General features: G+C 33.6%; 1 protein-coding gene across 2 annotated transcripts in view; it reads left to right on the top strand.

The window, feature by feature from the left end:
* Positions 1–9,672, top strand: part of YIPF4 (Yip1 domain family member 4) — a 30,232-nt gene extending 20,560 nt beyond the window's left edge. For both annotated transcript variants that reach the window (XM_082852079.1, XM_082852080.1), the window contains exons 5-6: positions 1,956–2,069; positions 6,021–9,672. In XM_082852079.1, coding sequence (XP_082708205.1) covers positions 1,956–2,069; positions 6,021–6,158 — 252 coding nt within the window. In that variant the 3' untranslated portion in view covers positions 6,159–9,672. The remainder of the gene's footprint in view (positions 1–1,955; positions 2,070–6,020) is intronic.
* Positions 9,673–13,673: the final 4,001 nt, after the last annotated feature.

Here is a 13,673-nt window from a genome sequence, read left to right on the forward strand (position 1 = left end):
TTCTCATTTTGTTACACAGAATATTAAAAAGACATATTCAAAGGTTGAGGCTTAATAAAATTAATCATTTTAACTGCTTCATTAAGGACATTCTTAAGTGAAACTGGCTTTTTTTCTTCTTTTCCTGTGAGTGTGGGGTAGTAAAGAACACAGTAACTACTAGTATGTTTCATGCCACCTTATTTGTGCTAAAGCAGCATGTTTTACCCATTGCTTTTGTTCTATTAGTACCAATATCAACCCAATTAAAAAGGCAAATAATATTTTATTACTATTATAAAAAATAGTTTTGTGGGTTTTTTTTTTTTTTTTTTTTTTGCGGAACGCGGGCCTCTCACTGTTGTGGCCTCTCCCGTTGCAGAGCACGGGCTCCGGACGCGCAGGCTCAGCGGCCATGGCTCACTGGCCCAGCCGCTACACGGCATGTGGCATCTTCTGAGACCGGGGCACGAACCCGTGTCCCCTGCATTGGCAGGCGGACTCTCAACCACTGCACCACCAGGGAAGCCCTGGGTTTTTTTTTTTAAGTTTTATTTATTTAATTTTTTTTCCGTGCCTTGCGGCATGTGGGATCTTAGTTCCCCGACCAGGGATTGAACCTGTGCCCCATGCAGTGGAAGCATGGAGTCTTAACCACTGGACCGCCAGGGAAGTCCCCTATTACAAAAAATAGTTTTGACGTTCCAGTCTTTAAGAAGAGTCTCTGGGACCCCCAGAGGTCCATGGGTCACACCTTGAGAATCACTGCTCCATTAAATTAGACTTTATGAATTACTATAAACCTAGGAATTCCAGCACTCTGGAATTCAACTCTCTGTGAAGAGGGTAAAGCACAAGGGATGCCAGGCAGAGTTACTATATCATGTGGGTGCTGACTCATATCAGGCTTGCTCTATGAATACTGAATACTAAATGCAGAACTCTTGAGCCTTTTTCTCATACTTGGTGGAAAGGTCTCCACCAAGCTCTTGTTATTCTGCTTTCCAGTTTCCAAAATTAAGTTGCTCTTGTCCTGTCTTCTAATCTCCTGTTTATGCTTCTTATAAAAAGGAGTTTCCTTTTTTCCTTCCCTTTTAATGGAGTTTCAGGAAGGAATGGTATTAGATATATGCACTCAATCCATCATCTTAACATAAAACTCTTGAATAAATGTAGAATAACATTTATCTATGTAATTTTATCACTCTGCTTATGAAAATTTAAAATAATTTAACAGCGACATTTGTTTGCATATTATTTCTTACATTCTAGACAAAACCTCATATAATTTTTAGGTGAAAAAAGGTGTCACTAAATGTTTTGGTAATTTAGGACTGTTGATAGAGAAGTTAAAAGACCTAGATCTTAATTTGAACTCTTACCAACTAGCTTTGCTTTCCTGAACAAAGCTCTTTGTCTCTCTGGAATCACTTTCTTCATAATGGGGACAGTAATACCACATAGGGTTGTTAGTGCCTTTGATCTTCACAATATGTGAAGCTCTATCACGGAGTGTGGCACACAGTAGCCACTAAAAAATATTTCCCTCTTCAGTCCTCCTACCTTCTCTCCCTTCCCTTCTAGTCTGCATTTGTCACATCTAGCTTCTCTAGACTTGAATTTTTCATCAAAATAAGATGGTTGTGGTTCCTTTAAATAATCCTTCTACAACAAGGGAAATAGTGACTAAGAGATATACTCAAGGTAATTGGATATATAAGTCTGAAGCTCAAAAGAGAGAGGGCAGGAAATGTAGATTTGGGTATAATCAGAATTGATAATTGAAATCACGGTGGGTTGTTGACCTTGTCCACGAATATGAGACTATATGATAATTTGAAATATAATGGGTATGATACTTTTTTCTTAATTCTCACCTTTATGTAAGTACAACAAAGTATATATGATGTTTAATAGTGGTTAAAATAAGTATCTTGATTTCTGTGATATTTATTTAACATTTTGAAAATTCACAGGTTGCATATGGCCAAGTTCTTGGAGTTATAGGATATTCATTACTTCCTCTCATTGTAATAGCCCCTATACTTTTGGTGGTTGGATCATTTGAAGTGGTGTCTACACTTATAAAAGTAAGTAGTGTGTTATAAAAAGTAGTTTACTGTTTCCCAGTAAAAAAAAAAAGTATACAGTTGTCCCTCCATATCCACGGGAGATTCGTTCTAGGACCCCCCCGCAGACAAGAAAATCTGCAGATGCTTAAGTTCCCTGTACAAAATGGTGTAGTATTTACATGTAATCTGTGCATATCCTTCCATCTACTTTAAATCATCTCTAGATTACTTACAATACCTAATACAATGTAAATGCTATATAAATAGTTGTCTGTAGTGCAGCAAATTCAAGTTTGGCTTTCTGGAACTTTCTGGTATTTTTTCTTCCCCCCAAATATTTTTGATCCACAGTTGGTTGAATCCGTGGATGCAGAACCCACAGGTAATAAGAGCTGACTGTACTAGTTCTCTGGCTAAGAATCTTGTAATCTATAACTGTTTATCAAACAGTTCGTAGTGTTTTGGAACAGGGACCTTACTAATTATACCAGTTGTATTTCTTTTATTTTCCCCTTTTAATTGCCATAAATTAAAATGTATGTCTATGGCAGAATAAAGAACAAAGAGTAAATCAGACCTTGGGGTATTACACTCAGAGAATTTTTTAATTTAATGTTAAAATTTTCTTCTAGTTCATCTGACTTAGATTTTGTGGGAGGTATTTATTTAAAATTCCACTGGCTCAAAAGGACACCTGTACCCCAATGTTCATTGCAGCACTATTTACAGTAGCCAGAACATGGAAACAACCTAAATGTCCAACGACAGATGAATGGATAAAGATGTGGTACATATGTACAATGGAATATTACTCAGCCATAAAAAAGGAACGAAATTGGGTCATTTGTAGAGATCTGGATGGACCTAGAGTCTGTCATACAGAGTGGAGTAAGCCAGAAAGAGGAAAAAAATATCATATATTAACGCATATATGTGGAATCTAGTAAAATGGTACAGATGAACCTATTTGCAGGGCAGGAATAGAGACGTAGATGTAGAAAATGGACATGTGGATACAGGTGTGGAAGGGGATGGTGGGACAAATTGGGGGATTAGGATTGACATATGTACACTACCATGCGTAAAATGGATAGCGGGAATATTCTATAAAGCACAGGAAGCTCAGCTTGATGCTCTGTGATGACGTAGATGGGTGGGATTGGGAAGGGGGATGGGAGGGAAGTCCAAGAGGGAGGGGATATAGGTATACATATAGCTGATTCACTTCATTGTACAGCAGAAACTAACACAACATTGTAAAGCAATTATACTCCAATAAAAAAAAACCTCGCTAAAAATAAATAAAATAATATTCCACTGGGACTGGACATTTATTTAATAATTGTCACTCATATTTGAATAGTAAGTTCTTTACCAAATATATATATGGTTTTAATAAATTGGCTTTTCTGTGTTGCAGAGATCAGGACTTCTTTGTGCTGTGTTAAGCTTATATTAACATATGTACCCACTTTAAACATTTACTGATAATATTAAATATTAATGAGTAGTGATTGAACTTAAATTTTGGCAGTTATTAATTTTGAACAACTTTTGGAAATAAATGACCACTCTAACACATGTAGGTATATAACATAGTGAATATAATTTTTTTTCTTTATGGAAAATAGAACTTCAACTTAAATTTTTAAGTAGAGTAACTTTTATGAGTTTTGGTTTTACTTAAAGTTTATTACTAATTCCAATATAAAATTGTTCCTTTTAGAATTGAGTAACTACAGGCTAATACTGACATTATATAAGCCTTGGGTATTGAGAAGAGTTGGATTTTGGAACCAGTCAGTTCTGAATTCAGATTCTGGTTCTGCCACTTACTTGCTGTTTGCCTTGGGGAGATATCTTTTAGTACCCTCCTGTGCAAATTGGGAGTCTTAACTACTTTTTAGGGTTTGTTATGGATTTTAAAGTATAAATAATGTCTAGTATAGTGCTTAACAGAGTAGGCAAAGTGGTAGCTGTTATTATTATAAATGTTAAACGAATATTTTGAGAACATCTCTGTATGTTTGAACTGTTTGAACACTTTAGAGACCAAAGAGAAGAGCTTTCTTTCCTCTAATCCTAAATATTTTTTTAATTGTCATTATTAGCACTTAGTTTAAAAGTCTTACAGTACAAGAGCTAGCCCCATGCTGGCATTTAATTATCTAGCCTTAGTGAACATACCACTTTACTGAATCATTCAGGATCACTGCTTGTGTGTTGTTTTACTTGGGTTAAAGCATGTTTGAATGCTTCTGAGACTACTGCCCAAATTGCTAAAACTGTCCTCTGGTTATTTTTAGTCATTGAGTTTAACTGAAAATTGGTCTTAATGTTCTTTATGCAACATGTGAATGTTTTATTATAAAGCGGAAGAATCTTTTTTATATCATTAAAAGTTTAGGATACAATTCTTTTTAAACTTTAGATTTTCTTCCCCACATTTCTTTCCCTAATCACTTAATCTTCTGTGTGTAGCAATCTGTTTTACATGTTTCTTGTTTTAGTCCAAAGTTTGCTGAGAAATAATGTTGCAAAACTCTCATCACTTAACTCTAGCATTAGAATACAGTTTAATCTACAAGCACTAATTTTTTTAACATTAAATCTCTGTAACTCTTACCAATCTTTAACCATTTATTTACAAAAAAATTTAATCATGCCATACAAATGCAATTTGATTATAATTTTACTTCATTTATTTCCCTATACTTTTTTGTAGGTTTAAAATATCTTGCAGGTTTTTTTGTATGTTTTTAGTTTAAAAAGCACAATATAAAATCGGACCATCTCAAATACATTTTCAGTCAGTCTGCCAGTATTTATTTTTTACCTCTGTACCAGTGGTTCTCAACTGATGGCGATTTTGCCCCCCTAGGACATTTGGCAATGTCTGGAGACATTTTTGGGTATCACAAATGGGGAGGGCTGGGATGGCACTAGTATATAGTGACTAGAAGCCAGGGATACTGCTAAACATCCTACAGTGCACAGGACAACTTCCCACAACTATTTTCCAGCTCAAAAATTTGATTAGTGCATGGTTGAGAAACCCTGGTCTGTGCCAGGTCTGTTTCTGTCATAGTTTCCCTGATTTCTACCGTTATAGTTCTTCCTTTCATTTTATTCTGTAAAATGCCTTCAGTGACTATATTGATAAGTATTATATAAATTTCTAGTCGAAATAATTTAAAATTAAGCACGTGCATAATCAGAAAACTCTCTTCCATTATGGTTTACCATGGGATATTGAATATAGTTCCCTGTGCTATACATTAGGACATCAACTATACTTCAATTTTTAAAAAAAGCAAAAAAAATTTTTTTATTATGAAAAATTTTCAAACAATAAAAAAAAAGAAAACTCAACCAAAATGTTATGGTTTTCCTCCTTTCCATGTAACACTATACTTCTACCTTGTCCTGGGAAAATGATTTGATACTTAATAAATGTTGTGTAAAATTTTCACTTAATATGTTTTTCTACTTCTTGGGGGAAAAAAAGGAAAAATTTCTATTTTGTGAAGATCAATTAGTTTTCTTTCAGGAAACAAATATCTTTCAGCTGCCTATCCCTATAATAGTTTTTCCGAAAGTTGCCGTATCTTAAGTCACCAGGGACACTTGTTAAAAAGTCTGATAATTAGACCCTTCTTCCCTTTAAAACTTCTGATTCAGGAGAACTAGAATGAATCCCAGGATTCTGTTTTTTAATAGGCACCCAAGGTGATTCCTATGATTAGACAAGTTTGATAACAAAAGACTTCATTTGCAGAAGTCAGGGAGCAGAGCAAGGATGAATATTCCTAACAAGTTTTAAACATTCTCAATAAGTGTTACTGCTTCTACAATTGGTTGTTAGGGTTGTTTTAAAAAAATACTGTAAATGTTATTTTTATGATACCCAAAATGTTAATTACCTTGCTAATATGCTGCCTTTTGTCTTTTTTGTTTGTTTTTTTAAAGCTCTTTGGTGTGTTTTGGGCTGCCTACAGTGCTGCTTCATTGTTAGTGGGTGAAGAATTCAAGACCAAAAAGCCTCTCCTGATTTATCCAATCTTTTTATTATACATTTATTTTTTGTCCTTATATACTGGGGTGTGATCTAAGTCATATATGAGTAGAAAAAGACAATGTTACCTTTCTGTGTAGGCTGGGAATTCTTGCTTGAGGGGATTGAAAAAAACGTATTGCTGGTAAAATTTTACATGTTCCAGATGTAAAGGCAGTCTAAGGTCTTTTTAAACAATATTTTTTTTTGTATTTAATTAAGCAATTGCAGTTACCTGAATATTTTTGGTCAGAATTCTGAATTCTGTTTGATTCATCATATTCCAGTGAATAAAATATAAAAGCATTGTGTTTTTAAGATTGTGTCAATATTCTCCTAAAAACTTGTGCCAAAAGCACCTGGAATGGTAATTATATTTCACTTGAAGGGTAAATATGACAGCATCCTGATAATCCAAAAGTGCAATTTTTTTCTTTAAAGGGTTTTCTCCTGCATTGCAGATCCTGTAGATATATATTTATATTTATATATATATTTATGAAGTAATTCTTATTATTCACAAAATGTATTTCTGAATAACCTAAAAATTAAGATATTTTAAATCTGATGCTTAAACTTTATTTAATTTGGCCATTAATCTTTTTATTTATAAATTTAATTTTGCTTTTAAATTATATATAATTAAAAAAATCTCATACATGCTTCAGTCAGTATGTCCTTGTTAAGAATTCTTAATAATAACAATTGAAACTAATAACAGTTGCTGATGTAGATTTGGTTGATTTGGGTGTGCTTTTAAAAACCACTTTTGAATGTCTAAACATTTGATTTAAAGTTTCTGTTTATCTTTCTGACCAAAAAAGCAAGAGATATGATGGATATGGCATTCATTAAAATTGTCAATATGTAGAAAAACAGTAATATTTATAGCATCAGTAAATATTTTTAAGTGGTACTCCGAAGTCATAAAAGTTGCTGGAAAGAGACCATTAGAGTCTTGTGGTCCTGAACAATGTTATATGAAGTAGAAGAAAATAAAATGCTTCCCAGCTGTGTGTTTTGTTTTTATAACACCTTGTCCTGTATTACTTGATATTTTAACAAGTATCAGGTACTCTTTAACAAGAATACAATAATATTTACAAAGGGAAGTATTAAATTTTAACTAGAGAAATTTTTTTGGCAAATAATTTCATAGACTGTAGATGTACGTTTAATCTTAGTTTGTACAGTAGATAAAATAATTTATATCGATAAAATAGCAAATGCCTAATAACCATTAGCATATTATTATATTATCCTTTCTGGTCTCAGCTGGAAGAGTTAACTGCTGTCTTCAATATGGTAATGTGGCCACCTCTTGGTATGTATTCCTTTAGCAACCTAATCTGTCAGGAAATATCCAGCAACTCTGAAGTAAGCCTACAGATTAGCAAAATATCAAGCCCATCTCTCTTCCATTTCCCCTCTCCCCTCCCCCACCTGAAAAAGAAAAAAAAAAGCTTATTTTAAGGAAAACTATGGAGCTACCTTTGGGCCAGAATAATGTGGAAAAATTACATAATGCTGGTTATTTAAATAAGTTTAGGAAAGCAGATTAGAAGCAACAGGATTAGAACCTCTAGAACCTAAAATAATATGGAATAGTGAGGAAGGATCTACAGCTACAGAAGCAGCAACTGTAAAATGAACATTTGTCATACTTCAGGAGTTTCTGAGATCAGTACTTTATTATAGTAGATTATTATATTTGATGGTCATAGTGTTGACCCTGAAATCTTCCTCAGAAAGCTTAGGGGTCCACACCTGGCAGTAGAATTTTACTAAGCAATAAGTCAAGGCATTTTAGGACCAACTCCATCAAAAAGATGGTTTAAAAATTTTTTAAGCTATCATTTCTTTAAGATGTGAATAAAAAGTTCACTTATATGAATCACGTTTATTCCTGATGATGTAAGATAAAAGGAGATATTTGTGTTCTAAAAGTAACAGCATTTAATCTTGGGACCTGTCCAATTTAGGATATATATAAATACAATTTATAATGTTTCAAGCTCAGCCAATGTCTTCATGTGCTAATGAGCAAAGCAGTTAAAACAGATTGTTAGTTTGAAAACATGACTTGTAAATGTGTGCAAGATACAGTACTGCTACAGCTAATAATGGTAAGCTGACTACAATGTCCTCTCCTTGAATTTATATATAATAATATTTTATGTCATATTGATTGTAAATCATGATTTCCAGCCTAATTATTAGTTCATTAGTGTTTTTAAAACAATTACCCAGATAGCCTCTTCTAGGTGTCTTTGTGTGCGTATACATGTTTTAAGTGTTTTCAGTTGTAGTAATCCTGATGAATGTTAATCCTCAAAAAAACAAGAAAAGAATTATGAGACATTTACTTCTGTTTTAAATTGATTATAAAATAACTGAAATTTTGAATATAAATCAAAGTCTATATATAATTTTCTTTGTATTAAAATACAGTTTAGGGAGATTTGTAAAGTTTTATGAACCATTACTAAACCTGCTAATTTCTAAGGTCTATAAGACAGTTTTATATATATCTATTTCCAAAAATTCCCCCAATATTAATATATTAATATTCTAAATTAGTGAAAATTTGCATTGACTTAAAATGTGAGGTAGATATTTTTGTTTAAATATTGTTTAAAATTTAGTTCATTTAAAAAATTCTGATGTAATAAAACATTGAATAAAAGAATGCTTCTACAAACAATAAAAACAATATTTTTCATATTCAACAGAACAGTATTTTAAAATGATTGTTATTTATTTATCTTTTACATTTTCAGTACATATTTTAGCTAGTGTTAGGCTTCAGGAAATTGTGACACGTTTGTTAAGTTTTGTTAAAATGTCTTACTTCCATACAGTTTTTTTTGGTAATTGAACAAATTGGTTTTCTTGTTTTGTTCTTTGCAGCAGAGGAGAACAACACACATCATGGGGAACCAACCATAGGGTGTCTCAGAGTGTTTAAAAGGCCCTATTACAGGATTTAGGCTTGTGTTAATACAATTCATGGCAGTCTGAAATAAGTCTTAATAGAGCCAAAAATCACCCTCAGGTATTCTCTTCTCTGAAATTTTAGTCACATAAACAATATAAGTGTTTTATTATCTTTCATAAAAGGTTTCTTTAACTGAAACCTGTACCTAGTAGTACATTTTAATTTCCCTTTAGAAACTGAATTACAAGTACTCTATTCCTCATTTGTTTAATCTCCTGACAGTACTTTGTGTGTTTGAGAATCTGTTGTCACTTTTCAAATAAATTCCAAAATATGATTTTTGACATTAGTAAAGACTAGACATTCTTATATCTTTGCACTAGAAATCATTATATTTTCTGAAGAAAGTCTGCTTGTGAATACATTTTCTTTATAACAAACTTTCTTCCTGTACATTTTCTTTATAACAATTTTAGGCCCTACTGTGTCTTATGGGGTATAGTGGTCTGAAGAGAAATGGTTAAGAGAATACTTATTCCCTGGTGCAAAGCATATATTATTGCAGCTTAGGGTTAGGTTGCTCATTTGAAATTCTTTTGATATGCTTAGGTTGCAGTTTGGAGATTAATTTAAGGAAAGAATGTCAGGATGATTAAGATGGCATTAGTAAAATAATTTCCTATTTTACATTTTGTATTAGTAGTAACCATGGTTTCAACTTTTCTAATTTTCAGCAAGATATCCGCAAGTTTTTACTTTGAAGATACTTAATTTGAAATTTGCAAGTGCTTGGAAAAAATTCCTGAAACATCCCTTCTGAACAGTTCGATGATATACTAATGCTGTCACTGAGATTTAAGTTAGATATTAATATGAAAAAAATTTTAATGAAATATTTTGAATTTACTTGTAATTAGAGTATATGAAGGTTATTAATGCCTATGGGGTGGGGAAAGTAAGCTTTCCTACCTGTAATAATTTTGTTAAATTAACACTTGGAATATAAGTAAATTAGATTTATCAGGAGTAGAAACCTTAGTTTTTCTATAATAGTTGCCACTGAGATGTTTTTATTAAAAATCAAGCAAGCAAAAATATCTTACCAAAGTACTTATACAGGATCAAATGAAATTACACAGAATGACTGGTTATGGGAGAAATTTGTCATCTGGTAATAAAGAGAAAAAACTAATATAAAAGTAGATTGGTGCTATTCACAAATAAGTGCTCACTGATGAAGATAAATGATTGAAATTCTACATTTTTCTTGGTTTTATAGTGATTCTTTTGTGGAATTAATCAGTTGCTATTTAAATATCACTTAAATTGTGTGCACCATTTGATAATGCAACAACCCATATGTTTTGTAATCCTTATGCTGAATTACACTCTGATAATTTAGTGTCTCCATAGAAAACAGTGAAAATATTCTTGTTGATGATGATGGGCCTAGGTACTAAGTCCCTCATACTCCATCTTCTGTGCTAAATGGGACTTAGGAAACTCTTTAGCCTAATACAAATTTATTTTCCAAGGATGGTACTGGTGATGGCCCCAAGAATGAAACGTTCAGAAGAAACAGCATTCGAATTGGGTAACTTGAATGTGAAGAGATAGTAGATATTCATCAGCTATTAATTGACCCCTTTCTATGTGCCAGGTACTACACTAGGTGCAGGAATACAATGATGTGCAACAAAGACCACACATTCACCCTAATGAGCCAGTATTTTTTGAAAGATAGACAATTAGTTTAACAGAGTGTAAAACAGTTGCAACAAATGGAGAAAGGCCTGTGGTGGCAAGAGAGTGTATAACAGAGGAATTAGACAAGAAAAGCCTTGCTGAGGCAATGATGCTTAAGCTGAAATCCTTAGGGATAAGTAAAAGCTAACTAAGCAGAGAAGGGAGGGAAGACTGTTAGCAGACAGAGGGAATAGCAGGTGAGTAGAAGGAAACGAAAACTCGTTTGGCTGAAGTTTAGTTGTTTGTGAAATTGAGCAGGTATATTGGTACCACACCATACCTGACATTCTAAGCCATGTTTTCTTTGTCAGAGCTTTTGATTAGAAATACGGTATCTGAAACATGTGCTTTTAAAACTAAGGCCAAGGTCTGCAATTCTACTCTTGATATATCCCAACAGAAATGCATGTACATATGCCACAAAAGACATGTGCAGAGTAACATGAAAAATTGGACATAGCATATCCATCAACATAAAATGGTACAATTATATGGTGGAATCTTATGCAATGAAAATGAATAGAGTCTTGTGCAAGAAAGTGACCACCAAAAGTCTTAATGCTTATCCCTAATGGGGAGGGAGAAGAGTTGTATTTGGAAAGACTCTTGAGGGACTTTAATGGGTGGTTTTTAATGATGTATTAAGCTGTATGTTTCATGTACTTTTCTGTATGTGTGTTACAGTGCATCCTTACATTGTTATAATTGTTTTAACGTAGTTAAATTGCCACTTTGCATTTTACTCTTTTTCATGTATTATTATGCCATAGCCATCTTCATGTCATACAAACTTCATAACCATTTCTTCAGAGAAATCTTCCCTGAATCTTGTAACTGTCCAACCATGTGCCCCAGTTTATCTCTATCACATCATGGCTTATTTCCTTTGTAGTACTACTACTCTTGGTGTCTAGGTTTTGTTTTTATTTTTTTCATTCGTCCACTGTAATGTAAGCTCCATTGGGGCAGGGACATTTTCTGACACGTTCATCAGTGTATCCTCAGTACTTTTGTTGAATGAATACATGAACCTGGTCATTGAATCCCGAAATCAAATTCGGATCCAGTGAATTTCAAAACCAATAGCTTAATTATAGTCTTTCATAGATTGTTAGAGTTAGGCAAAACTCTAGAGATCACTAATGAGTGTAATCATACGTCACTATACAGATGAGGAAAGTAAAGCCTAAGGAAGGCTTGTCTAAAGTAACACTGTTGACCGGCAGAGTTGGAATAAGAGCTTATGTCTTCAAACCCTAAGTCTAGTGGTCTTTCCATTACAATGTGGAACAACAGTGTTGCCAGTTAAGAGAGCAACATAGATAGTTGCCTTCAGCTCTAATCCATCATATAGATTATTGAAACACCTTTTCTTTCTCTTTACTTTTTGATCTTTTCCATTCCACTTTTAAAAATCCACTATTGGGCTTCCCTGGTGGCGCAGTGGTTGAGAGTCCGCCTGCCGATGCAGGGGACGCGGGTTCATGCCCCGGTCCAGGAAGATCCCACATGCCGCGGAGCGGCTGGGCCCGTGAGCCGTGGCCGCTGATCCTGCGCGTCTGGAGCCTGTGCTCTGCAACGGGAGAGGCCACAACAGTTAGAGGCCCGCGTACCACACACACACACACAAAAAAATCCACTATTAGCTCTAGGCTTACAAGTGCTACACATTAATATTAAATAATTAAGGTTCAAAGGGCTGTTGTGAGGTTTAAGCGATCTAGTTAATATAAAGCATATAGAATCAGCCTAATATTTAGTAAATAGTAGCTATTAAGCTGAAGTCATTTACAGCAATGAAACGAGGGTTTCCAGAAACATACTCAATTATATATAGGAAGTTAGTATGTTAGAAGTTAGAGGTAGCGTGCCAAATTGGTATAAAAAGATGGATTATTAAATAAGTGAGATATTGCATCAATAAGAATGTATTTATTTGCAAGAAACAACCCTATGATCAATGGCTTCAGTAAATAGGAGCTTATTTTTCTCATAAGTAATCCAAGAGTATATAATACAGGACTAATATGGCAGCTTAATGTCATCAAGGACTCAGGCTCCTTTTATCTTTTTACTCTGCCATTTTTGGTGAGCGGCTTTCATCCTTGTCTCAAGATAGCTGCTTCACCTCTAGGTATTACATCTAGATTCCAAGCAGGAAGAAAGGTGAAGGTCAAATGGAGCATGTCAGTCAAAATTGCCTTTATTTAAAAATCTGTCTGGAAGCCAATTCAGTGACTTCCCCTTATAGCTCAGGACAGATCTGAACCACTTGGCCACCCCTTGCTGCAAGAGAGTCTGGGAAAGTATTTTAAGCTGGGCACAGTTGCTGCCCTAAACAAAGTCACATTGTGTTAGTAAGGAAGAATGGATGCCAGGTAGGTAACTAGCAGTGTCTAACAAAAATATTATAGGCCACTTAGAAAAATACAAGGCTAGATCTGTACTTCTTATGCCAAAGTAAATTACAGATATATCAAATATTTTAAAAACAAAGTCAGAAAAAAACGAATTTTTCATATACTCTGAGAAGGTAAGGCTCTCAAAGCATGACATAAAATACAAAAGCCAAAAAAGAGATTAAGAAACTTGATTACATATCATTTAAAACAATTCTATAGGAAAAAGATGAACTACAAATTGGAGGGAAATATTTGTAAGACATGTAGACAAAAGGCTAATTTCCTTAATATAAAAAGAACATTTGCAAATTAGTAATTTTAAATGGGCAAAGGATATACATGGGCAATCATACAGTATATAATATATAATACTAAAAGTATAAATTGATAAAATGGACAAGGAATATAAATGAGCACCTCAAGAGAGGAGAAATGATAAAGACCAACATATATATGTACAGGTGCACAAATTCATGGTTAAA

This window comes from Leucopleurus acutus (assembly GCF_964270905.1).
Source record: "Leucopleurus acutus genome assembly, chromosome: 12".
NCBI lineage: Eukaryota > Metazoa > Chordata > Mammalia > Artiodactyla > Delphinidae > Leucopleurus > Leucopleurus acutus.